Source organism: Arvicola amphibius, chromosome 2 (assembly GCF_903992535.2).
Source record: "Arvicola amphibius chromosome 2, mArvAmp1.2, whole genome shotgun sequence".
Taxonomy (NCBI): domain Eukaryota; kingdom Metazoa; phylum Chordata; class Mammalia; order Rodentia; family Cricetidae; genus Arvicola; species Arvicola amphibius.
The window spans coordinates 143909742-143935976 of NC_052048.2; the positions used below are offsets into that span (position 1 = coordinate 143909742).

General features: G+C 39.5%; 1 protein-coding gene across 1 annotated transcript; it reads left to right on the forward strand.

Annotated features, from left to right (window-relative positions):
- Positions 1 to 309: 309 nt before the first annotated feature.
- Tomm7 (translocase of outer mitochondrial membrane 7) lies at positions 310 to 9106 on the forward strand. Its single transcript, XM_038321025.1, has 3 exons — positions 310 to 498; positions 4138 to 4186; positions 8937 to 9106. Exons 1-3 carry the CDS (start codon positions 396 to 398, stop codon positions 8950 to 8952), a joined length of 168 nt encoding a protein of 55 aa, XP_038176953.1. The 5' UTR covers positions 310 to 395; the 3' UTR covers positions 8953 to 9106.
- The last annotated feature ends 17129 nt before the right edge of the window (positions 9107 to 26235 follow it).

The following is a 26235-nucleotide window of genomic DNA, read 5'->3' on the forward strand; positions in this document are numbered from 1 at the left end:
GGTGATAAACTGCACACTTTTAATTCCAGCACTCGGGCAGCAGCCGCAGGGATCTTAATGGGTTCGAGGGCAGCTTGATCTAAACAGAGAGACCCTGTCATTAAAAACAAAGCAAAAAACCCTGCATTCCCCCCCCCCCCCCCCCCCCCCCCCCGCCGCACTCTAAGAAAAAGCCCAATTCATACTCCAAACTAATAAAACGTGAAAGTCTGAGCGCAGCGAACTAACAGCGCCACGGGCGAGAAGGTGAAGGACGACGAATTACGGCCTCTGTCGGCGCTGCCTCACGACTCCTGCCGTAAAGGTCGCATGTGGCGCATGCGCAGCTCCTCTCCCGTTCGGCATCCCGACGCTGTCGTTGTGGAGGGTCTTCATTCTACTGCTCCGTCGTCGCCATGGTGAAGCTGAGCAAAGAAGCCAAACAGAGGCTGCAGCAGCTCTTCAAGGGCGGCCAGTTTGCCATCCGCTGGGGCTTCATTCCTCTCGTGATTTACCTGGGTCAGTGGGAGAAACACTTGGGAGGAGCCGCAGGGCAGGGGTTGGTGGGTCTAGGAGTCTCATCTTTGGTCTTCCGGGTCGGGGAAAATAAACCCGGGTAACTATCGTCCACGTTCTCTGTCTGGCCGGGCTCGAGAACCCACTTCTAGTTCCTTCCTTTAGCCATATGGGTAATGTTTAACTAGTCACAAACCCTCATTTCCTTACTTAAATCAGTAAAATAAAAGTTAAGACCTTTAAGGATTGATTGTAGGGTTAGATAGCCCCCTAAAGAAAGAGTCAACCTCTCTGGCTTTCAGAACGTTTCTCCTCCTGTAGGTTGGCATAAGTGGAAAGAAAGTAGATCAGGTTAAAACATCCCTGCCTCTAAGCGTGATCATGACAGTAGTTGAAGCCTAAACTTTCTTTTAAAATGAAGGATTTCGGTGATTAACCCCCTCCCCCCCCAAAGTTACTGACTCCATCTTGTAGGGAAAGAAACCGAACCATAAAGCCATACTTTCCTTGCCCGAGTGTCCAGGCAAATATTTTCACCGAGAGTTGCACACTGGACCTTACCCTGTTCCTGGTTGAGTAGTTTTTTTTTTTCTATTTTTAATCCTAATTATCTTATTCAGTCAATAACATCAAAGGGAAGCAGCGTGGAATTTTAGCTTCAGCTCTCTGGGCTTGAATATGCAACTTGACATTTCAGAACTCCATTTCGCATGTTCGAGTAGGACCCCCACAACTTCCAGTTGTTGTAGGTGACTTGCATTCTGTAAGATAAGTTTCAGTTGCAGAGCCATTAGCGAGGCTGGACGTTCTCCAGGCAGCTGGAGTACCTGTGAGGTTTGTGTGAGCAGTGATAACCTGTATGTTTTCGTAGGACTTAAATCTTTTTCCTTTAGTATTTTTGTTGAGACAGTGCCTCACATAGCTCAGGCTAGCCTTGAACTCCTGGTTTCTCTTTTCTGCACGTTTTAAGTGGTTGAATTACAGGCCTGCTCTTTCTCCTCTGTTTTAAAAGAAAGTAACAGATAGTGACATTTTTAGGTATCAAGGATTAAAGCAAATAATTGTAACAGCCTGTTTTTGTTTTTTGTTACTTTATTGGGGGGGGGGTGTTTTTTTTGTTTTTTGAGACAGGGTTTCTCTGTGTAGCTTTGGAACCTATCCTGGAACTTGCTCTATTGACCAGGCTGGCCTTGAACTCACAGAGATCCTGCTGCCTCTGCCTCCTGGGATTAAAGGTGTGTGCTACCTTGCCCTTCTGACAGTTTGTTTTTGTAGGCTGTATTGTCTAAACAATTCTTTGCAGGTCCCTCTATTTTCATAGTCTCTCTGTAGGTGAGGTCAGCTGAATTTGTAGTCCTGCCTCAATCTCTGGTGTAGTTGGGATTAACGATGTACTGGGTTCTTCTCCTTTTGACCATTCCTCCCTCTCTTCCTTCCTCTTTTCTTCTTTCCCTCTCTCTCCCTCCCTCCTTCCTTCTCTGGCCCCTCCACCCTTCCCCTATACAGGCCTTAACCATGCAGCCTAGGCTGGCTTGGCTGTAATCTCAACATCCTCCTGTCTTGCACTTGTGAATGTTTTGCAGGTTTGCACAGCTATGTCTGTATTGACGTTCTGTTTTTGCTAGAAGCTGTAGCAACTTGTCAGACACTTTGGTCTGAGGACTGTGTGATGCACATTGATTCCTTTCCTAGGACTTGACACTAATAATTTTCACCCAGCATCCAAGTCAGGGTGTTTAAGACTGATGCTAACAGAGCTGCGTGTCCAGTGCTTACTCCTGTTTATCATTGTCTTTTCTGGTACACTGATGTGAAGTTTAATTTATGTTTAAGCTATTTCCCAGGTTCAACATCTACATCTTCTCTCACTAAAACTTAAAACTGCAGATTAGCTTATTACATATTTTTCATTATTATTATTATTATTGTTTGAGTTTTGATTTTCAAAATAGGGTTTCTTTGCGTAGCCTTGCCTGTCCTGGATCTAGCTCTGTGCACCACTGCTGCCCAGCTATTATTTGTAGTTTGAGACAGGGTTTCTTTATTATGGAGCTGTCCTGGAACTCACTCTAGACCAAGCTGGTCTGGAACTCGCAGAGATCCACTTGCCTCTGACTTCAGAGTGCTGGGACCGTGTTACTATGGCCAGCTGTAATTTTAGTGCTTCATGGAGGATAGTGCTGTAGAGTATGGCATGACAGAAAGTGACGCTAGTAGTAAAGAATCTGCTGGAACATTTACCAGCAAAAAATTCCTCGTTATTGAGACAGGTCTCATTGTGTTGGCTTGGCTAGCCTGACTATGAGAACCAACTTGGCCTTGAACTCACAGAGATCCGCCTGTGGAGGCCTGTGCCACTACACCCAGCGGAACAATAGGTCTTAATATCCACCAATTAGAAAATAATTTTCTATAGTTTCCTGCCTTCCTGTAACTCTTAGCTCATGCCCTGATGACTATTCTACATTGACTTTTGAGGATGTTCTTAACAGGCAGCTTTGGAAAATATCACCTCTCTAGAGACACACTTAGAGCCATTATAGAAGAAGGTTCTGGTTCCCAAACCCAGGAGTCTTGTCTTGCACATGGTACAGCTGCTGTCTCACCCTCTTTGCTTGGAGTTTTGCATTGGGTCTTAGGTTACTGGAGTAAAAGTGATATTCTTACTCCAGCTACTGTTGGGAAGAATGAACTCCTTTGTGTATGTCTGACCCAGAATCTTTCGTTGTCTTCCAGTTTCTGAAAGCAGCAGGTTAGTTTGTTGTTCAAAGTAGGATGCAATTCAGATCCCTCATGGGTTGGTTGTTGGTGTGTGGCTTTCTTTCTTGACAAACTTGGGATTCTACCATAGACTCCCCAGTGCTGGCCACCATACCCAGCCCTTCGTAGTTGTTGACATTATCCAGCAAATGTGTGTGTGTGTGTGTGTATGTGTGTGTGTGCAAATTCTATTTAAATAGTAAAAGTTTCATTTACTTGAACTTGTAATTAGAGTGTATGGATCTAAATAGGTAGATAAATAATATTAAAGGACTTCTGTCACTAGTCTTTGCTTTATAAAGAAAGTAGTTTGGGGAAGATAAAGTAAGATATCCTCAGTTATACTTTCAGAAAAGGTGTCATTTCCCTTTATCTCTAAGCTCTTCCTAGTCTTCCAGTGTGGTGTTGGACTTGTAAGAGTCTTGTGGAGTGACTGAGTGGGCGCAGGGCATGTTGAGAGTGACTCCTGACTGTGTGCAGAGGAAACAGCTGTCCTTTCTGCTGAGAAGTCCCGGATGCTGTTCCACATTCTGGTGGAAATTAGAAACCTTCAGCAGCGCAGGGTGGTTGTGGTGCACGCCTTTAATTCCAGCACTCGGGAGGCAGAGGCATGCAGATCTTTGTGAGTTCAAGGCCCGCCTGGTCTACAAGAGCTAGTTCCAAGACAGGCTCCAAAGCCACAGAGAAACCTTGACTCAAAAACCGAAAAAAAAAAAAAAAAAAAAAAAAAAAAAAAAAAAAAAAAAAGAAAGAAAAAAGAAACCTTCAGCAGCACAAGTCAGTTGAGACATCCTGGATCGGATTGAAAGAGATGTAACTGTGGGCTTTTTGTCTACTGGAGTTGTAATTGTTTCATTTGAAAGTTTTTATTTTTCCCTTCAGGATTTACGAGGGGTGCAGATCCTGGAATGCCTGAACCATCAGTTTTAAGGTATTGCTCTTGAATATCAACATTTGGAGGCAGATGTCCATATATTAATTGGTATTGAATCTTTGAGTAAAATATAATTTTACCAGCCACTGTGGTCTTTCTTGGGTTGTTGGGAGAGAAACTGTGGACCGGTTATCTCATACTAGTTACTATATAACTGCTTTGCTTCCTCCCATCTCTATTTACTGTGTTATAATCATAAAGATATACATTCTAAATAGAGTTAATCGTCTTACAACATGAAAGGGAAGCCTTTTACACCATAGTCTAACAAAGATACATATATAGAATTTTGGTCTTTTCACCTGAATTTAGAATTGATAAACCATATATTTTTTATTTGTCAATTATTTAGGTTTTTCAGTATTCTATATAACAATGTAACTTTAAAAAATTATTGTTGTTGTTGTTATTATTCTGTGTATGGGTCTTTTGCTTGCATGTATGTCTGTGCACCATGTGTGTGTCTGTGACCATGGAGGCCAAAAGAGAGTGTCAGATCCTCTGGAAGTGGAGTTAAAGACAGTTGTAAACTTTTATGTAGGTGCTGGGGATTTAATCCTGGTCCTCTGGAAGAATAGCCAGTGCTCTTAACTGCCAACTTAGCTCTTCAGCTCCCAGGCTTTTTAATGCACATAGTTTTTGTTGATTTTATTTCTTCATGATAAATTCTTATAAAATTAGTAAATTGAAGTCTGTCAATATATATAGCTCCCAAATACATTGTCACATTTGTTATCTAGAAACAATTCTTGTTGGTGATATATAAGCTATTTGAAAATTTTATGTGAAGTGTGCATATTAATGTATATATATGTATATGCGTGTGTTCATCTATTAGTCAGCTTTCCATTGTGACTTGTTAGCTGTCAGTTTATAAAGAAGAAAGGCTTGTTTGGCTTACTTTTCAGAGGCCTTAGGCTGTGGTTGCTTGGCTCTGCTGCTCTACTGCTGGTGGTGCCATCCATGGCAGTAGTAGGAGCGAGAGGATACCCTTTCCACCTCTTGGTGATGGGGAAGCCAAGAGAAGATGGACAGAGTCTCAGTATCTCCTGCAGGGACATGCCTCCATGATCTCACTTCTTCCCACAAGGCTTTGCTCTTAAAGGTTCTATCACCTTCCAGTATTCTTTCAGGCTGGCCAGTAGACCTTTATATTTGAACTTTTAAAATGTAGTAACTTGTGAGAACAGTATACACGTGTGTAAATATTTTTTTTTTTTTATAAATATTTTTGTAAAGCAGAGTCTCAACAGGAAGGTGTGCTCTGGAAGGGCTGATGCTCCTGTCACTATGCTGACTGGGCACTCCAGTGGTGCTGTGAGAATTCAGTGTTTCTCAGGCATCCATTGTTACCCTAACAGCTTCCATTTGATATACCAGGTGTTCAGTTTTTTCAACCCTTCTTTCAAGTCACTTCTTTGTAAAGAATGGGCAGAACATACCTTTTAAAAAAAATGGGCAGGTTGGGTATTTCTTGCCTGAAATGCTCATACTAGAAGTATTTCTGATTTCAGAATTTCTTTTTCTTTTCTTGGGAGTAGTGAGGGATTGTGCATAGCAGGTAAGCATTCTACCAGTAAGCCACACCTCCAACCCTTCTAATTTCAAATTTTCAAATTATTACTTGTGGCCACCTACAATGTGCCAGTAATTTTAGGTGATTTGTACATTTTATCTGTAATTGTCACTTCCGTTTTCCAGAGCAGGACACACAGTTGGTAGGTAGTAGATATCTCCAAAGCCTGTAGAGTCTGCACAGTGCTGCATAGCCTACTGCTTTTCCTGTGCTCTGTGATACAAAATTTCTCCACTCCTCTGCTTACTGGCCTCTTATTTCCCCCTTTTTTCACAAGAGATTTTGCTATGTGTGCCCTTGACTTGATTGGTGTACAGTTAAATTTTTTCCTGCTAAAATTTTTATCAGATGGCTCTTTTTTATTTCTTCACTTTGTTCTTTCTTTGGGACTGTTATGACACAGCTTCTTTTTATTGTGTGACTTTATTGGGGGGCAGGGGGGAGAGTAAGGGGAGTTGAGGCAAAGTCTTGTTTGCTTCAGACTGGCCTTAAATTCACTGTGTAGACTGGGCTGGCCTTGAACTCAGCTCCCTGAGTCCTAGGATTACAAGAATGCACCTCATGGAATGGCTTTTTAAAATTGCCTTCACACATCCCCATTAGTCTTGGTTCATTGAACTATAAATTTCACAAGGAATGTTCCTGTGAAGTAGTGAGGCAGTTTGCTCTTGAGCGGCTCAGTGATTGCAAACAATTGCATCTTTAGAAAAACACTCACTTAAGACACATTACCATAGATGTCAGTACTTGGTCAAGCTGTGTGAATATTTTCCACATATTGGAAAGTATCAAGTATGTTTCCTCGAGGCCTTTACTCTTTCAATGCTGTTTCCTCTTTTATAGTTTGGGTATAATACCTCCTAAATTAAGTTGCCATGAGAATTGAGTAACAATATTTTGTGTAAATATTAACACCACTTGTTGGGTAATTTGGTCAATAAACTATAAGTAGTTTTTTGTTGTTGTTTTTGGTTTTGGAGATAAGGTTCCTCTATATAACCCTGGCTGCCCTGACATTTGCTACATAGACCAGGCTGGCCTCAAACTTACAGAGATCCACTTGCCTCTGCCTCCCTAGTGCTGGGATTAAAGGCGTGTGCTGTGCTACCACCACTACTTGTCTCTCGCCACCTTTTTGTTTGTTTAAGGAATTTTTCCCCCTGACTACATGACTATATGGCAGTGCAGAATAAACTGTGTCTTTGCTCATGTTGGATAAGCAAAGGCGTGTGCTCCTAACATCTGGAATGCTTTCCCCTCAGTTTCTCCCTGATGAAACCTGCTTCTAGAGAGTCCCAATCTCAAATGTCTTTTTGCTGAATCTTTCTTTCTTTTTTCCTTGTTGAAACAGGTCCCATGTCTATTCTTCAGTGTCTTTCCTGCTCTGCTTGTGGCTTACTTCTATATTCATTGGTCTTCCACACATGTAGACTAACTGCTCAGCTGTCCTTGCTTCTAAGTGCTTAGGATCCAGTAGTGAGACAGGATGCATCCTTCTGTTATCCCAGCAGGTTTTGACTCCTCAAAACTGCAGGCTAGGTGGAGCAGCTTCCTGGATGCATTTTCATTTCTTTACTCTGTTTTTTCATGTTCTTTCCTTTTTTGTGCTAACAAAAGTCTTCCCTTGAAGAGTCGAAGGTTGGGAATTTGGTTCAGTTAGTAGAATGTTTGCCTAATGGCCAACCTCTGCCATAAATGGGGCATAATGGTCATATCTGAAATTCGAGTTCCTGGGACGTGCAGGCAAGAGGATTAAATCATGGTATTTCAAGACAGGGTTTCTCTGTGTAACAGCCCTGGCCGTCCTGGAGCTCACTCTGTAGACAATGCTGGCCTTCCAAGTGCTGGAATTAAAAGTGGGTGCAACCACTGCCCGGCAAGAATATTAAACTTTAGGGTCATCATAAGTTACATTGTGAGTGTGAGGTCAGCCTGGTTATATGAAACCCTGTCTGGGGAAAAAAATGGATTGCCTCTGAAGGATTGTCCCATTACTAATTTCATCCACTGTGCTGAGGAGACTGACAAGAAAATTATCTCTGTGTCAGACTAGGGAAGATTGTCTTTTTTCTTTATTTTGGATGTTTATCCACTGAGAAAGAAATCTGAATAAGTGTAGAGTTTTATTTCCAAATCTTAACTGTATGTGAAAATACTTGGATTCAGTGGGAAACATTAGTTCATATCTGATAGATAATGGTAAATGCATTGTGCTTTCTAGGCATGGCATGGCCTAAATGGCCTTTAAAAGTAAACTACAGAACCTCATTGTCATTAAGTCACATTTTTAGCCAGTAAGATTTAGACATGAAGCATCTCTTTTCTTTCTTTCTTTCTTTTTTTTTTTTTTTTTTTTTTTTTTTTTTTTTTTTTTTTTTTTTTGGTTTTTCGAGACAGGGTTTCTCTGTGGCTTTGGAGCCTGTCCTGGAACTAGCTCTTGTAGACCAGGCTGGTCTCGAACTCACAGAGATCCGCCTGCCTCTGCCTCCCTAGTGCTGGGATTAAAGGCGTGCGCCACCACCGCCCGGCCTCTTTTCTTTCTTGAATCCCGGTGCTACCCTCCCTTTAACAAATAACATGGAGTTGCTGCCCCTTCATGAATTAAACATTTTGGGTAGAAATTAGTGTAAGTGGAAATAGTAACTCAGTGATCCTATTGGTGTGGGTAGTTAAGGTTAAGGCCCCAGGTTACATCTCATTCTTCCTCCTCCATCCTGTAGCCGGTTCAGTGTCAGAATTATGGTAACTTAGAAGCAGAAATGCCAGTAGGAGTGTGGCCTTTGCAGAGTTGGACTCATAGAAAGTACTTAAGGAAAGGTTTCTTCTGTTTTCCTGATGCTTTATATAATAATAATAATAAAATTTGATTTGGGCTCCTTGGTCCTTTTAGTTAATGAAAATAATCATTTATCTTTTTATTGATTTCATCTTATATATGAAGAGAAAATTTCCTTTGCCTTTCCCGAAGTAACCATGTTCACAGTAATAAAAGTGTATTTCTGTGTTTGATTGTTTTCGTTGCTCATTTTGTCTGCTGGTGGATTTTTGTCCTCTAGTCACTGAGATTGATAGGGAAACACAAACATAAATGTAAGACCTGGTTCTTCAGCTGTGTCTGGAAAGTGTTTGTTTCCACGTTTAATTTATTTTTCCTCTTCACAAATGTTTTAGCCTACTTTGGGGATAAAGGCCTGTTTGGTCATCTGGATTTGGAAGCAATCCAACATGGAAGGTGTGTGCTCTGGCTGGATGAGAAAGACATCGTTTCAACGCATCTGTGGCAGAGTGGAGCCTGTACTGACTTACAATAGACTGTCAAAATAAATATTTTAACAATGTTATGTTTTGTCTTTAAAATATTTGTGTGGAGGGTGGGATGGAATGGGGTGGTGGCTGTGTATGTTATACCAGTGTGGAAGTCAGAGGACAACCTACTGAAGAAGTTTGTTCTCTCCTTCTGCCGTATAAAACTTGCTGGCAAATGTTTTTACTCACTGACTGCCATCTGGTCTGCCTGAGCCTTCTGTGAATTAACAGTCCTGGGACTATCAGGTGAAAAATCAATCCTTTTATTACATTTCTTTTTTAGAATGGGAAATCTATGTGTGTGTTTGGATACTGCCTTAAAAAGTAAAAGCCTTTCTGATGAATTCCTGGTTGTTCATTTATCACATGGACTTCAGGTTCCCCTCACAGTGAATTAGTAGCCTCTCAAATATTTTCAGTGGAGAGTGAGAATAATTCCATTGGTGACAGCTGGGATGTTCCATGCACTCAGATGAGGTTCTCACTCTAAGAAATGAGGGTTTAGTGTCTGCGCTGCTAGGGCGTGGCAGTGGTGTTGTGGAATTGTCTGATTTATTTGTAGGTTAAATGGGAGTCCAGAGTTTTCTTTGGGGGTGTGCACATCATAGCATCATTTTCTTCCAGTGTAAGAAATTGAAGTTGCCAGGTGGTGGTGGCGCACACCTTTAATCCCAGCACTTGGGAGGCAGAGACAGGTGAATCTCTGTGAGTTTGAGGCCAGCTCTGGTCTACAAGAGCTAGATCCAGGCCAGGCTCCAAAGCTACAGAGGAACCCTGTCTCGAAAAACGAAAAAAAAAAAATTGAAGTTAATAGAATTCTGGATACTGCTGGGACTTCTACCCATATTTTATCTTGACCTTTTTTTTTTTTTTTTTTTTAAATTTTTCAAAGCAGTTTCTTTGTGCAATCCTGGCTGCCCTGGAACTCACTATAGACCAGGCTGGCCTTGACCATAGTGATCCACCTGTCTTTCTTGACCTTATTTTTTTCTCTTTGTTTTTAGAGAAAGACTCTTACTGGGTACCCAGACAGGCCTTGAACTTACCGCCCTGTTGGAGGAGGCTGCATGTTCATAGTGGTCACCCAGAATCAGAATAACCACACAGATACTGTATGAGTTAAATCACTGCTTAGCCCATTAGCCCTAGCTTCTTAGTGGCTAACACATCTTAACTTAACCCATTTCTAGTCTTCTGTGTATCACCATGAGGTCTTGGCCTACCAGCAAAATTTCAACATATCTGTTTCCAGCAGTGGCTCCATGGCTTCTTCCTAACTCCGCCTCCTTTCTCCCAGCATTCAGTTTAGTTTTCCCTGCCTACTTCTATTCCCTGTGCAGGCCCAAGACAGTTCTTTATTAACCAATGGTATTCACAGCATGCAGAGGGGACTCCCACATCACCCTGTTGCCTTCCCCTTTAGTGGGGATTATAAACATGAACCACCTTGCTCTCCTTTCACTGTATTTGAAGCCTGCTTTATTGTTTAGCTTTCTCATGCTAAAAAATAACTTCTTTTGCCTAATTGGAAGTTATAATTAATGGAATGAGGTAGACTTTAAACAGGCTATGACATCATTTGGGAAGGGCCTATTGACTGAATGTCTTAACATCCATTGTTTAACAGAATGGCCATTACCAAAACCAATCCCCAGTATTTCTAATTGAAATACTTCTTGGCTAGGGAAATCTGTGTCAAGTTTTGTTACATTTGCTGTGGAGGCAGAAGACTGAAGGCTTAGTGCATAAATCATGCAATATTTTAAATGGAATCCTTGAGAACTAACTGCAGGAAGCCATTTTTGGTAAGCATTTAACCATCTCTGAATTTAGGCAAGTATGATTTTGATAAAAACCGAATTTCAGTTTGCTGTCCTCTGCTCCATTCCTTCATGTTACTTGTATTTATTGTCAGTAAATTTCTGTTAATTAGTATTTTAGTGTTTTAAGAATTGTATAAGTAAAGCTGGTGGGGGCTGTCTGTTTCAATGAAACAGTAATAGGGATAGTTAGCATCTTGTTTTGCACTCTTTCAGGATTTACCTGGAGCTGACCACAGAAGATTTTGAATGAACTTGGGTGTTTTGAACAGTGACTCAGTTGAGCTTAGTGTTTCGGAGATACTGCACTCAGTATAGGAAAGTGTTTTACTCAGATGGTAAAACACTTGCCTAGAGTACAGAAAGCCCTGGGTTGATCACCAGAACGGCCCAAAACAAAGATAACTAAATATTTTTGTGTTTTTACCCAGTTTCCATGCCAGGAAAACCTTCCAATTTCTCTGGAGTAATAAGCAGGTTGTTGGCACTGAGCATTCAGAGTAGAATACTTCAGCACAAGGGCATCTCAGGTCTTTCCCATTTACAGTCGGCCCTACTTCTCTCCAGCCCGTCTCTAACTACTGGTAACCAACTTTGCCATTTCAAGAAACTTCTATAAATAGAATAACTTTGGGATTTTCTTTTTTCACTTTTTTTCTATGCTCATGTAGGTTATATGTAACAGTGTTCATCCTTTATTCGTGATGTAGATTTGCCAACCTGATTGTACACACATGTAAAGTTGGGTCTTTTGCTTGTAGAATGTAAGCCCCATAGATGTGGTACTGTGTTTCCTGCTGTATGTTTAGAGCCTAGCACAGGTGCTGGCACATCATGGGTGTTGAGAAGGAAGGAGGGGATTATGTATGTAGTAAGTATAACGTGTTTGTTAATGGGAACTTGCATAGCTTGAAGCACTGTAAAGGGTCAGTATTTTTCTCTGCTCTAGTCATAATGGATGATTGTAGACTTGACGTGAGATGATGGGGTCACACAGGCAAGAGAATGTTTACTATGACTTGTTACTTATTCATTTAGTCTCCACAGCAGCGTGGTTAAGTAGGGTATTGTCTTCCCTTTGAAGATGACGCTAGCTTGGTTAATTTTCTCCCAAATTAAAGAAAACAAATAAACTTGGATTTGAATCCACATTGGCTAACACTAAGAGATCTTATTACAGACATGTACTGCCTTTCAAAATAATTTATGCAAATGATTAAGTTTTATAGTAGATCGAAACATTGCTAGCATTTCAGTTATAATAGAGGACCCACATGTTTTGCCTATTATTCAGTACTTCATACACAAATAACACATAGGCCCCTAATCATATTTACATAAAATTAACTTCTTTGGAAATTTATGCCTGCTGTTGGAAACAGTAAACACTTTTTAAAATTTTTTTTTGTATTTCGAAACAGGATTTCTCTGTGTAACAGCCCTGGCTGTCCTGTGTAACAGCTCTGACCTGGAATTTGGTTTGTAATCCAGGCTGGCCTTGAACTCACTGAGATCCGCCTGCTTCTGCCTTCCAAATGCTAGGATTAAAGGCATGTGCCACCACCTTCTGGCTTTAAAGTTTCTTATTAGCATATATTGTACATATTGATGGGTTTCATTGTGATAGTTTCATACATGTATGCAATGTATTTTCATATTTACTCTCCAATTATCTCTTCCTCCTGTGTTGCTTAGTCCTCTTTCTCATCCAAATAGTACTCTTTATGATTTCATGTCTTTTTCTTGTGAATTAATGAGTTTGATTAGGGCACTTACACAGAGCGTGGCTGAGGGGTCAAAGGTGTATGAGCAATTTTACCAGTGACTGTACCTCTGAAGAAAATGTCTCTCTCTCTCCTAAGAACTTTTCAGGGATGTGTGGAGTCTCATGAGCCAGCCAGGATGGGTTCTCTGCCCCAGCCATTAACTGCTTATACATTCTCAGGAAGGGGCAGAGATGTGAGCTCTTCTTCCCTTAACATAATGCTGATGGACCTAGTGCTGTGCGGGAATCACAGCTGATGAGAGCTCGTGAGTGCAGCAGCTTTGCCTTATCCAGAAGACTGTTCTCAAGACTGAATCTTTTTTTCTGTCTTCTCTCCCATGAATTTGTTTGTTTGTTTTGAGACAGGGATTCTTTGTAGCTTTGGAGCCTGTCCTTGGACTGGCTCTGTTGACCATGCTCTTGAACTCTCAAGAGATCCCCCTGTCTCTGCCTCCTGACTCTGCCTCCTGAGTGGTAGGATTAAAAGTGTGTGCCACCACCGCTTGACCTCTCCCATGAGGTTTTGCTGAGCCTTGGGATGGATGACCTAGATGACCCATCTAATACTTGCCTGATAGGAGAGACAGCATGATCACGAAGGTGATTTACCCAGCATAAGACTTAACCGTTTTACTCCAGAAGTGAAAAAAAGATGAGCCATCTAGAGCTGTCTCACATTGTCAGGCTTTTGGTTATGCAGTAACTGCTGCACACTGCACAAAGTAGCTTTTCTACCAAAGCTGACAGTATGACTAGTCTGTTTGACAGGCATATTGTATCCCTCAAAAACAAAACCCCACAGTAGCCTCCCCACTAGGGCCCATGACCTCCAAGACCAAGGGCATTTGCCCAGATTTACAGTACTATTCCCCCTGTGGAACAGGCCTCAAATCCAACCAAAAAGGATTATCTCATAACAGTAATGCCACTATAATACAAATAGGCGCATCTTGCCTGGCATGCTAGTACTGTAGTATGTAGAGTCCACACACTCAGTGGACTGCCAGTGACAATTTTCCAGCCCACAAAGCATCTTCTTGGGCTACTGTTATCCTAAACATGTGCACCAAACTCCTGTATACAGTTCCATTAAAAAAAAGAAGAGAGCCGGGCGGTGGTGGCACATGTCTTTAATCCCAGCCTCGGGAGGCAGAGGCAGGCGGATCTCTGAGTTCCAGGCCTGCCTGGTCTACAAGAGCTAGTTCCAGGCCAGGCTCCAAAGCTACAGAGAAACCCTGTCTCGAAAAACCAAGAAAAAAAGGAAAGAAAGAAAAGAGAAGATAATGTAATACCAGAGATCAAGACACAGATTAACATCAATCCAATAATAGTAAATGATTTTAGTACTTTGTACAATAGACTGGTCACCTGGGTGTAGGAGGATAAGGGGGCAGAAAAACATCAGAATTGAATGATTCCATATGTCATATAAGTTTAACAGTTATCTACAGAATATTCCACTTAAGCATAAAAATATACACTCAGCAGCACACAGAAGCGTCTCTAAAATAAACCACATGTTGATACTTAAATCTTAGCTGGGCAGTGGTGGCACATTCCTTTAATCCCAGCTCTAGGGAGGCAGAGGCAAACAGATCTCTGTGGTTTGGAGGCTAGCCTGGTCTACAGAGTGAGCTACAGAACAGCCAAAGCTACACACACACACACACACACACACACACACACACACACAAACCCTGCCTCGAAAAAAGAACCCACAAATAAATGACTTTATGTTGCTACTAAAAAAAAAAAATGAAGACAAAAAATTGAACAGACAAAATCCAAATCCAGTTAATGGTAAGAAATAATAGAAAAGCAGAAATTAATGAAATAGAAACTAAGAAAAATACAAAGAATCAATGATGCTATGAGCAGGTTTGTTGAGAAGATAAACAAGATTGACAAGCCCCTGGATTCAACTAAGCAAAAAAAGAGAGAACCTAAATTAAAAGACTAAGAAACAGGAAAACATAACAGACGTAAAAGAAATTCTGAATATTGTAAGGAAATACTTTAAATTCTGTACTCCATTAAATTGGAAAACCTAAAAGAAATGGACAAATTTATAGATTTAACCAAACCACCAAATTTAAACAACAAAGAGACCAACAACCTAAACAGATCCCTAACCAAGGAAGAGATTGAAATTTATAATAAAAAGCCCTCCAACTAAAACAAGTCCAAGCCAAGATGGATTCAGAGCAGAAATATATCAGACTTTCAAAGAAAGTTTACAGCCAATCCGCTTAAAACTACATTTTAAAAAAGAAAGAAAAACGGAAGGAGCATGTCAGTATTTCTTTTATGAAGCCAGCATCACAAATACCAAAGCCAAGTAAAGACACAGTTTCAAAAATGAAAACTACATACAGGTCTAGGTCCCTAATTAACATAGATTCAGAAATGTTCAATAAAATACAACTTAACCAAATACAGATATACATAAAAAACTATCCACCATGACCAAGTTAGCTTTATCTCTGAAGCGCAGAAATGGTTCAACATATGCAAGTCAATAGATGTAACAAGCCTCATAAATGTACTTAAAGACAAATCAATTAGTCATCTCAATAAATGCAGAAAGTTTTGTTTTTTAACTAAAATCCAACATGCCTTCATGATAAAAGTTCTAGAGATAGTAGGACTGAAGGGAACATACATAAGAAAAACTATATATGAGAAATTCACAGCCAACGTCATCCTAAATGGAGAAAAACTTGAAGCAATCCCATTGAAATCAGAAGTGAGACAGGGCTGTTCACTAATCCCACTCCTTTTCTATATTGTGCTCAAAGCAATAAGAGAGAAATTAGAGGGATGCAAGTAGGAAAAGAAATTATTCCTGTTTGTTTGAAGATGACATGATATTATGCATAAGATATCCCAAAACTTGGCCTGAAAACTTCTAAAAACAATAAATTCAGCAATGAAGCATCAACTTGCACTCTGTTTTTTTTTTTTATACACCAACAACAGTCATACAGAGAAAGAGATGGGGACACTCCCATTCACAATACCCTAAAATAAAATAAACCTAACCAAAGAAGTGAAGTACCTTTTCAATGAAAACTTTAGAGAAAATTAGAGAATAAAAGACACTAGAAAATGGAAAGACTGTCATGCTCATGGATTGGTAGAATTAATAATATGAATATGACCCATTTACCAAAATCCATTACAGATTCAGTATGATTCTAGTCAAAATTCCTATCCTAATCTTCACAGAAAAAGAAGCAAACAAAACAAAACAAAAACCTATCCTAAAATTCATAAGGAAAGACAAAAGATCACAGATGGCCCAAACAATCCTGAGCAAAAAGAACAATGTTAAGGGAGTTACAGTTCCAGATCGTAAGGGACAGGCACTGAAACAGACCTGTAGATCAATAGAACAAAATCAAGACCAAACATGAGTACACACAGCTTCAGCTATTTATTATTCCACAAAGATGCCGAAAACAAGCAGGAGAAAAGAAAACAGAAAAACCCTGTCTCGAAACAAACAAAAAACCCAGAGGAAAGAAAGAAAATGGGCTTGGGGTCTTAACAGTTTTCTGAAAGAAGTAATAAAATGACTAAGAAACATCTAAAATAATGTTCACCGTTTCTAGCAATTAGGGAAATAGAAATCAAAATAACTTTGAGATTTCAAAGATCAACAACAACAACATGACAACAAATGCTGAATGGGATGAGGGGAAGGGGAACTTTCATTCACTGTTGATAGGATTATAAACTAATCCAGCCACTCTGGAAGTCAGAGTGGAGAATCCTCAAAACACTAAAAATAAACCAATCATTAATACCATTCCTTGGCATATGCCCAAAGGACTCAGAATTCTACTCCACAGATACTTTCTCAACCGTGTTTATTGCTGCTCTGATCACAATAGTTAGGAAAAGGTAACAATCTTAAATGCTCTTCAGCTGATGAATTAATAATGACACTATGGTGTATATACACTGGAATATTATTCAACTGTAAAGAAAAATGAAATCATGAACTTTGCAGGTAAATGGATGAAACCAGAAAACATCATACTGAGTGAGGAAACCCCGACCCAGAACGACACGCTTCACATGTTCTCTTCATCTGTAGCCCCTAGCTCCAAATCTTCAGATATTCATATATAACCTGCAGTAACTGCAGAAATCAGGAAGGTGAAAAGGGCCCACAGGATGAGGGGAGAGCATTAGGGAGAATAGTCAGGGTACAAGTGATCTGGGGGAAATGGGAAACTGGGGGATAGGAGACATTAAAGAAAGAGGGAGAAGGGCAAGATAACAGCAGAAATTCTGAAAAAGTCACAAGGAATCATATCATTAACTGTCTCCCTAAAATACTTAAAAGTATTACATGTAAATTGGTGTATACTTATGCATGTATAATTTAAATAAAATTAAATCTGAGCTGACAATGCTCTCTGCAGGAATAATAAACTAACTTTTTTTTTTTTTTTTTGGTTTTTCGAGTCAGGGTTTCTTTGTGTAGCTTTGGATTCTGTCCTGGCACTAGCTCTTGTAGACCAGGCTGGCTTTGAACTCACAGAGATCCACCTGCCTCTGTCTCCCAAGTGCAGGGATTAAAGGTGTGCGCCACCACTGCCCAGCCCAAGAAGCCCTCTTCTGTCCAAAAGACTGCCCAAACACTTTTAGGCCATTGCTGTTGCTCTTGTTGTCTCCTCAGGGTGGAAGGTAAGTCCCTATTGCTAAAGACACCATGCATTTCAGACTTAGGACCCAAAGGGCCTAAGATGGATCTGACCTGAAAACCTCCTCCTCTACGAGGATTACCTTTCATAGTACCAGAAGATGCCATGCAAGCTTCCAAAGGAGGGAAGTAACCAAAGTCCTAGCGAGCTATGACACCTGTGAACCGCTACAATGACTAGCATAGCATGATGATCCTCAGAGTACAGTAATGGAACATGTACCTTGGCAGTAACCATCTCTCTAATTGGACTTCAGACCCGTTCAACAAGAGGGAAATCATGCTTCATACTGAAAACGTAGCCAGCTAACCAGGGCTAGCAAAGACATGGATTTTTGGAGGAGAATATACGGCTATCACTTTACTCAATCAGCATAATCTCTAACTACATTTTAAACCGTTATCTCCTTATACCCTCAAGGTAAGTGTCAGCTTTCATCTCTCATCATTTGTAACAGACCATCACAGAAAACACATCTGATCAGAATGCAGAGTTACTGTCCCAGTCCCAGCTGATACATCTACAGCACAACTCCTGCACCTAAGGGTCAGGGATCATCATGAAGGAGGGGGAGGGAGACTGTAAGAGCCAGAAGACCAGGAAGTTTGCTCTCAGATTTTTCTTCTAGAAATGTCAAAGAAGCTACAGAATGGAGTCTTACCAGCATGACTGCCTAAATATGACCTGAACAAGATCAACAATGGTAGATATACTAACACGAAAGGGAAAAGCTCCTTGGACCTCAACCAGAGACAAAGAACTATAGGCAACTAAAGAAGGCTAAGAGTGTAGAACAGTCTTCCCCAGAGAAGAGCACACCAATTGGTTATCCAGTACCAAATCAAATGGTCAGCCCTGAAAACATATACATACAAAAACATATATGGACTGAGCAAGTTGGATTTTTTTGTATTTATTAATACACACACACACACACATAAGTAACAACAATGAAAGAAAAAGAGGTCATGAATTTGAAAGAGAACAAGGTGAGGTACATGAAATGATTGGGAGGGAGGAGAGGGAAGGGAGAAATGATGTAATTTTAATTACAGAAAAGGAAAATTAAAAAAAAATCACCAAAAACAGCAGTTTGAGCAAACCACTGGGACCAAGTGAGTAAACAGTATCTCTCCAAGACTTCTTTAGCTCCCATCCTGGCTTGTCTCAGTGATGGAGTGTGATCTGAGACTTCTATTTCCTCTGCAAGCTACATAGGTCATGGTGTTTATGACAGCAGTAGAAATCCTACCTAAGACACCAGTCCTCTCCTCCCCAGCACCTAATCAGAGAATCACAGTCTCGGTAGAAGCTTCAAAAACAGTCTTTGTTTCTTTGGCCCTATAAAGAAAGCAACTTTCTGCTTCAACTCATCTTGCCAAGCAGGGAGAATTTATTGATGCTCAACCCCTGAAATTTCTGTTTAATATATTTTGACAAGTTTATGGCTGGAGTCTGAGTCTAATACCAACTACTCTATTGTGGCTGGAATGGGATCTTTAAAACAGCTTTATTCTTTAAATATAGTTGTCTGTGAGAAGTAGAGGAGCATTATATGTTTTGCCTAAACTTGGGTTTTGATTTTTTTGGGTGAAATACTTTCTTTGAAGTAAAAAGAGGCTCTATTATTAAGCGGTGTTTATGTGGCTGGGGCCTAAGTGATTGAAACTTTCAAATGCTTGTAGAAAATGCCTGTAAGTTATGTTATGTTGAATAGTATCCATAGAAGAGCTCATTTCTTATTTTTAAAGAGCAGGGGTCCTCTGAAAGTCTGTAGCTGTAGGAAACTTATAATGTACCAGCTGTTTGCTGAAATTCTTTATAAAGCTCAAAAGGTAGAAAGTATATTGATATGTTTTTTCTCTATGATTAGATCAGAAAACACCTAGGTTATTCAGAAACTTAAAGATATGTTGGTGTGTGAATTTTCCTGGGCATATGTGAACAAACATCTCTTCATCCTAGGTAGAACACCAATGACAGGCTGAAGAAACAATTCCATCCAAGTCTAGTGTAGTGACCAGTGAGTTTATTGGAGTTACTTACGGGAATACAGGTGAGGGGTATTTACAGGATCATGGGCGGCTCAAGGCAGCTGTATCACTGAAAATCCCATCCCAGGATGGGGGAATGACCCATGAGATCTGCACCCTGGAAGCTTTCTGAACAACTTATGGAAGGCCTGGTCAGACCCTCTTTTCCCTTCCAGTTGTTACTGTAACTTTGCTATACAGGTTGTTATATAGCCTTGAGAAAGAGCCTGTGAATCTTGTAACCTTAGGAGCTTTTTAACCCTTGTGAGTTTCATTTATTTCCTGGGTCCTTGAATGTTGCATTACTTTCCGAGTTTTATGAACCCTTCTCTTCCCTCTAGGAAGGAATGTTTGAGCTTGGAGTTGACAGTAGCTACCCAACAGATGGAAAATGAAATAGTCTAATCTTGGAACATTTTATAATGTAACAAACTAAGACACAGGATTCAGCCAAGTGTTTTTAATGTTCAGTATTTAAAGTGTGCTAAGTTTTGAATTGTTTAGTATATTGATTCCAGCATTGGCTACCTTGACTATAAGTCATGGAGCTTCCAGTTTCCTAAACACAATCCATTTGAAGTTTATTATTTTATTTTTTCTGAGCCAGGGTAGTTCTGACTGCCCTGGACTCACTATGTAGACCAGGGTAGCCTTGAACTCAGAGATCTGCCTGCCTTTGCCTCCCAAATGCCAGGATTAAAGGTGTGTGTATTATACGTGACTTCCATCAAAGGTTCTTTATGGGCTCTTAGGCTATGCTACATATTGGAGAATACCAATGTGTCTTCTTATGCAAAAGCAAGTAGAGCACCTCTAAGAGATTACATACAAAAAGTCCTGACAATAAATCAGTCCAGCATGCTCTCCATCTACAGGGATGTCTGTCTCAGTATTCATGTTTGCATTAATTTGCTGGGACCACCAAAACAAGATAACAGGCTAAGCAGCTTAAACAACATCATTTTTTCCACAGTTGCAGAGGCTGGAAGGTCAAGATCAGAGTACTGGCAGGTTTCTTCCTCCTGAGATTTCTCTCTTTGCCTCATAGATAAATTTTCTTACTGTTCTGAGTGACTTTCTCTCAGCATGTACAAATCCCTGGTATCTCCTCTTCTGATGATACTGTTCATACCGATGAATGGCCCAGCAAAATGACCGCATTTGATCTTATTATCAGTTCACAGGCTCCCTCACCAAATGCAATCACACTGTAAAGAACTCATTGGGAGGGTAGAATTTCATTGGGAGTTTTAAGGTGAGTCAATTTAGTCTATAACTATAATCTCCTCTCAAGTACAGGATGGACCTACTGGTTGTCTCCTAATGAATCATGTGTGGTAAAAATGATGCTATGCTACATTTGATACCAGCGTGCAAAAGGCTGTGACTTCTGTCTTGCACAGTTTCCCACCTCTATGGCTTTTCTTTTTTATTGTTTTTATTGAACTATACATTTTTCTCTGTTCCCCTTCATTCCTACCCTCTCCTACCCTCTCCCATGACCCCCATACTCCCAATTTACTCAGGAGATCTTGTCTTTTTCTTCTTCTTATATAAATTCATCTATGTCTCTCGTAGGTTCCTCTTTGTTGTCTAGGTTCTCTGGAGTTGTGAAATTTAGATTGGTTTTTCTTTCCTTTATATCTAGAAACCACTTATGAGTGAGTAGATATGATATTTGTCTTTCTGGGTCTGAGTTACCTCATGCAATATGGATTTTCCTAGGTCCATCCATTTGCCTGCAAATTTCAAGATGTCGTTTTTTTTTTTTTCCCCCACTGAGAAGTAAACCATTGTGTAAATGTACCTAATTTTCTTTATCCATTCTTTGGTTGAGAGGCATCTAGGTTGTTTCCAGGTTCTGGCTATTACAAATAATGCTGCTATGAACATAGTTGAGCACATGTCCTTGTGGTACGATTGAGCATCCTTTGGGTATATACCCAACAGCAGTATTGCTGGCTCTTGAGGTAGATTGTTTCCTAATTTTCTGATAAATCACCATACTGATTTCCAAAGTGGCTGTACAAGTTTGCACTCCCACCAACAATGAAGGAGTGTTCCCTTTACCCCACATCCTCTCCAGCCTAAGCTGTCATCAGTGTTTTTGATCTTGGTCATTCTTACAGATGTAAGATGGAATCTCAGAGTTGTTTTGATTTGCATTTCCTGATGGCTAAGGATGCTGAGCATTTCCTTATTTGTCTTTTAGCCATTTGAGATTCGTGTTGAAGATCTGTATCCCCTCCCCCTTTTTTATTGGATTATTTGTTCTTTTTATGTCAAGTTTCTTGAGTTCTTTGTATATTTTGGAGATCAGACCTCTGTAGGCTGTCGTTTTGTCTTGTTGACCTTGTCCTTTGCTTTACAGAAGCTTCTTAGTTTCAAAAGGTCCCATTTATTAATCATTTCTCTCATTGTCTGTGCTACTGGGGTTATATTTAGGAAGTGGTCTCCTGCGCTAATGTGTTCAAGTGTATTTCCTACTCTTCTCTGAGGTTCAGTGTGGTTGGTTTTATGTTGAGGTCTTTGATCCATTTGAACTTGAGTTTTGTGCATGCTGTTAGATATGAATCTATTTTCATTCTCCTACATGTTGATATTCAGTTATGCCAGCACCATTTGTTGAATGCTGAATTTGTTTTTTTTTCCTTTTTATATTTTTGGTTTCTTTGTCAAAAATCAGGTGTTTGTAGGTGTGTGGATTGATAGCTGCATCTTTGATTTGATTCCATGGTCCTCCTGTCTGTTTTTTTATGCCAATACCAGGCTGTTTTCATTACTCTATAGTAGAGTTTGAAGTCAGGGATTGTGATGCCTCCAGAAGTTTCTCTGCTGTATAGGATTGTTTTTAGCTATCCTGTGTTTTTTGTTTTTGTTTTTGTTTTGTTTTGTTTTTATATGAAGTTGAGTATTTTTCTTTTGAGGTCTGTGAAGAATTTTGCTAAGATTTTGATGGGCAGTGCACTGAATCTGTAGATTGTGTTTGGTAAAATTGTTATTTTTACTATGTTAATTCTACCTACCCAAGAGCATGGGAGGTCTTTCCATTTTCTTGTGTCTTCTTCAATTACTTTCTTCAAAGTTTTAAAGTTCTTGTCAAATAGTTATTTTACTTGTTTGGTTAAAGTTACCCCAAGATATTTTATGTTATTTGTGACTGTTGTGAAGGGTGATGTTTCTCTAACTTTTTTTCTCATCCCATTTATCATCTATATAAAGGAGGGCTACTGATTTTTTGAGTTATCTTGTACCTGCTACATTACTGAAGGTGTTTATGAGTTGTAGGAGTTCTCTGGTAGAATTATTGGGGTCACTTATGTATACTATCATATCATCAGCAAATAGAGTTTGACTTCTTTTTTTCAATTTGTATCCCCTCGATCTCATTTTGTTGTCTTATTGTTCTGTCTAAAACTCTAGTACTATATTGAATAGAGATGGAGAGAGTGGACAACCTTGTCTTGTTCCTGATTTCAGTGGGATCATTTTGAGATTCTCTTCATTTAGTTTGATGTTGGATGTTGACTTGCTGTATATTGCCTTTATTATGTTTAGGTATATTCCTTGTCTCCCTGCTTTCTCTAAGACTTTTTATCATGAAGGGGTGTTGAATTCTGTCAAAGGCTATTTCAGCATCTAATGAGATGATCATTTTTTTCTTTCAGTTTGTTTATATGCTGGATTACATTGATAGATTTTCGTATGGTGAACCATCACTGAATCTCTGGGATGAGGCCTATTTGGTCATGGTGGATGATTTTTCTGATGTGTTCTTGGATTTTGTTTGCCAGTATTTTATTGAGTGTTTTTACATCAATGTTCATTAGTGAGATTTGTCTGTAATTATCTTTCTTAGTAATGTTTTTGTATGGTTTGGGTATTAGGGTAACTGTAGCCTCAAAAAAAGTTTGGCAGTGTTCCTTCTATTTCTATTGTGTGGAACAATTTGAGAACTATAAGTATTAGTTCTTCTTTGAAAATCTTGTAGGACTCTGTGCTGAAACCATCTGGTCCTGGGCTTTTTTTGGTTGGGAGACTTTTGATAACTGTTTCTATTTATTTAGAGGTTATAGGTCTATTTAATTTGCTTCTCTGGTCGTGATTTAATTTTGGTAAGTAATATTTATCCAGAAAGTTGTCCATTTCCTTTAAGTGTTTCAATTTTGTGGAGTACAGGTTTTTTAAGTATGACCTGATGATTCTCTGAATTTTCTCTGTGTCTGTTATGTCCCCCTTTTCATTTCTGATTTTGTTAATTTGGATATTCTCTCTCTGCCTTTTGGTTAATTTGGAAAAAGTTTTATCTATTTTGCTGATTTTCTCAAATAACCAACTTTTTGTCTCATTAATTCTTTGTATTGTTTTCTTTGTTTCTATTTTGTTGATTTCAGCACTCAATTTGATTATTTCCTTTTATCTAGTCCTCCCAGGTGAGTTGGCTTCTTTTTGTTCTAGAGTTTCCAGGTGTTCTGTTAACTGCTAGTGTGTGTTTTTTTCCAGCTTCTCTATGTAGGCACTTAATACTATGAACTTTCCTCTTAACACTGCTTTCATTGTGTCCCATAAGTTTGGGTATGTTGTGCAGTCATTTTTGTTGAGTTTTAAGAAGTCTTTAATTTCTTTCTTTTTTCTTCCTTGACCCATTGGTTAATAAGGTGATCATCGTTCAATTTCCATGTGTTTGTGGGCTTTCTAAAATTAGTTGTGTTGAATTCTGACTTTAAGCCATGGTGATCTATAAGATACATTGGGTTATTACAATTGTTTTGTATCTGTTGAGGTTTGCTTTGTTACCTGGTATGTGGTCATTTTTTGAGAAGGTTCCACGAGGTGCTGAGAAGAAGGTATATTCTTTTATGTTTGGATGGAATGTTCTATAGATGTCTGTTAAGTCCATTTTAGTCATAACATCTGTTAGTTCCCCTATTTCTCTGTTAATTTTCTATCTGACAGGCCTGTCCAGTGGTGAGAGTGGAGTGTTGAGGTCTCCCAGTAGTAGTGTGTGGGGCTTCATTTGTGATTTAAGTTTTCATAATGTTTCTTTTACACATGAGGGTGCCCTTATATTAGGGGCATAGATGTTCAGAATTGAGATTTCCTCTTGATGGATTTTTCCTGAGATGAATATGAAATGTCTTTTCTTGTCTTTTTTGATTGATTTTAGTTTGAAGTCTATTTTATTGGATATTAGGATAGTTACACCAGCTTGTTTCTTAGGTCCATTTGATTGTAAAATTTTTTCTCAACCCTTTACTCTGAGGCGATGTCTGTCTTTGAGGTTGAAATGTGTTTCTTGTATGCAGCAGAAGGATGGATTCTGTTTTTGTATCCAATCTGTTAGCCTGTGTCTTTTTATAGGTGAGTTGAGTCCATTTATATTAAGGGATATTAATGACTAGTGATTGCTATCTCCTGTTAATTTAGTTTTTATTGTTGGTGATGTTATTTTGTGTGTTTTTTCCTTTTCTTTCCTTCTTTGCGATTTGCTGCTGTGAGATCATGATTGTCTGTATTTTTGTTGATGTAGCCAACTTCCTTGGGATGGAATTTTCCTTCTAGTACTTTGTGTATGGCTGGGTTTGTGGCTAGGTATTGGTTAAATCTGGTTTTGTCATGGGATATCTTGTTTTGTCCTTCTCTGGTGTTTGAAAGTTTTGCTGGGTATAGTAGTCTGGGCTGGAATCCGTGGTCTCTTAATGTCTGTATAATGCTTAACCAGGACCTTCTGGTTTTCATTGAGTAGTCAGGTGTAATTCTGATAGGTCTGCCTTTATGTTACTTGGCCTTCTTCATTTGCAGCTCTTAATATTCTTTCTTTATTCTGTAGGTTTAGTGTTTCAATTATTATGAGGCAAGAAGACTTTTCTTCTTGGTTCAGTATATTCGGTGTTCTTTAAATTTTTTGTATTTTCATAGGCATATCCTTCTTTTGATTGTAAAAGTTTTCTTCTATGATTTTGTTGAATATTGTTTTTGTGCTTTTGAATTGGACTTCTCCTTTTTTCTATCTCTATTATTCTTAGGTTTGGTTTTTTCATGGTGTCCCATATTTCCTGGATATTTTGTGTTAAGCTTTTGTTATAGACTTAATATTTTCTTTGACCAATGAATCTATTCCCTCTATCTTATCTTCAATGCCTGAGATTCTCTCTTCCATCTCTTGTATTCTGCCATTTATGCTTCCTGCTTGTTTATTCATATTTTTCATTTCTAGAACTCCCTCAGTTTGTGTTTTCTTTATTGTTTCTATTTAGGATTTTAGATCTGGAATAGTTTTTTTCTGTTTGATTGCTTTTTCTTGTTTTTCTTTAAGGGAAATGTTGATTTCTTCCAATTTTTTGTTTATCTTTTCCTGCACTTCTTTGAGAGAATTTTTTATTTCCTCTTTAATGTTCCTCAAACATTTTCCTGAAATTATTTTTTAGGTCATTTTCTTCTATTTCATCTGTATTGGGGTGTTCAAATCTTGCTATTGTAGAGCCACTAGTTTTTGGTAGTGCTGTGTGTGCTTACTTGTTGTCTACCCATCTTTTCCTTGGTGCAGCTGGGACTGTGTCTCCGGTGGTTATTCCTCCAGGTGCCAGTGGATCCAAGGCTCAGAGGGTTGCTTCTCTTGGGGCCATGGTTCCTGTCACGCTGGAGGTTGATTGTTGGTTCCGAGGTCACATCTGCTGGCGCTGTCTCCAGCCGAAGTTAGGCGGGCAGTTGGGCTTTCCTTGCCTGCTGGCTCTGGCACAGGTCTTCTATGGCTTTTCTTACTTGCTCTGAAGCCACCAGTCCCACATGGAGAGGCCCACAAAGCTGGGTCAGAGACTGAGTGCTGGCCAA

Excerpts from the sequence above, each read along its gene's own strand:
- Tomm7 (XM_038321025.1), top strand. The coding sequence starts at position 396 with ATGGTGAAGCTGAGCAAAGAAGCCAAACAGAGGCTGCAGCAGCTCTTC. Across the intron at positions 499-4,137 it reads TCCTCTCGTGATTTACCTGG|GATTTACGAGGGGTGCAGAT; the intron begins GTCAGTGGGAGA and ends TTTTCCCTTCAG.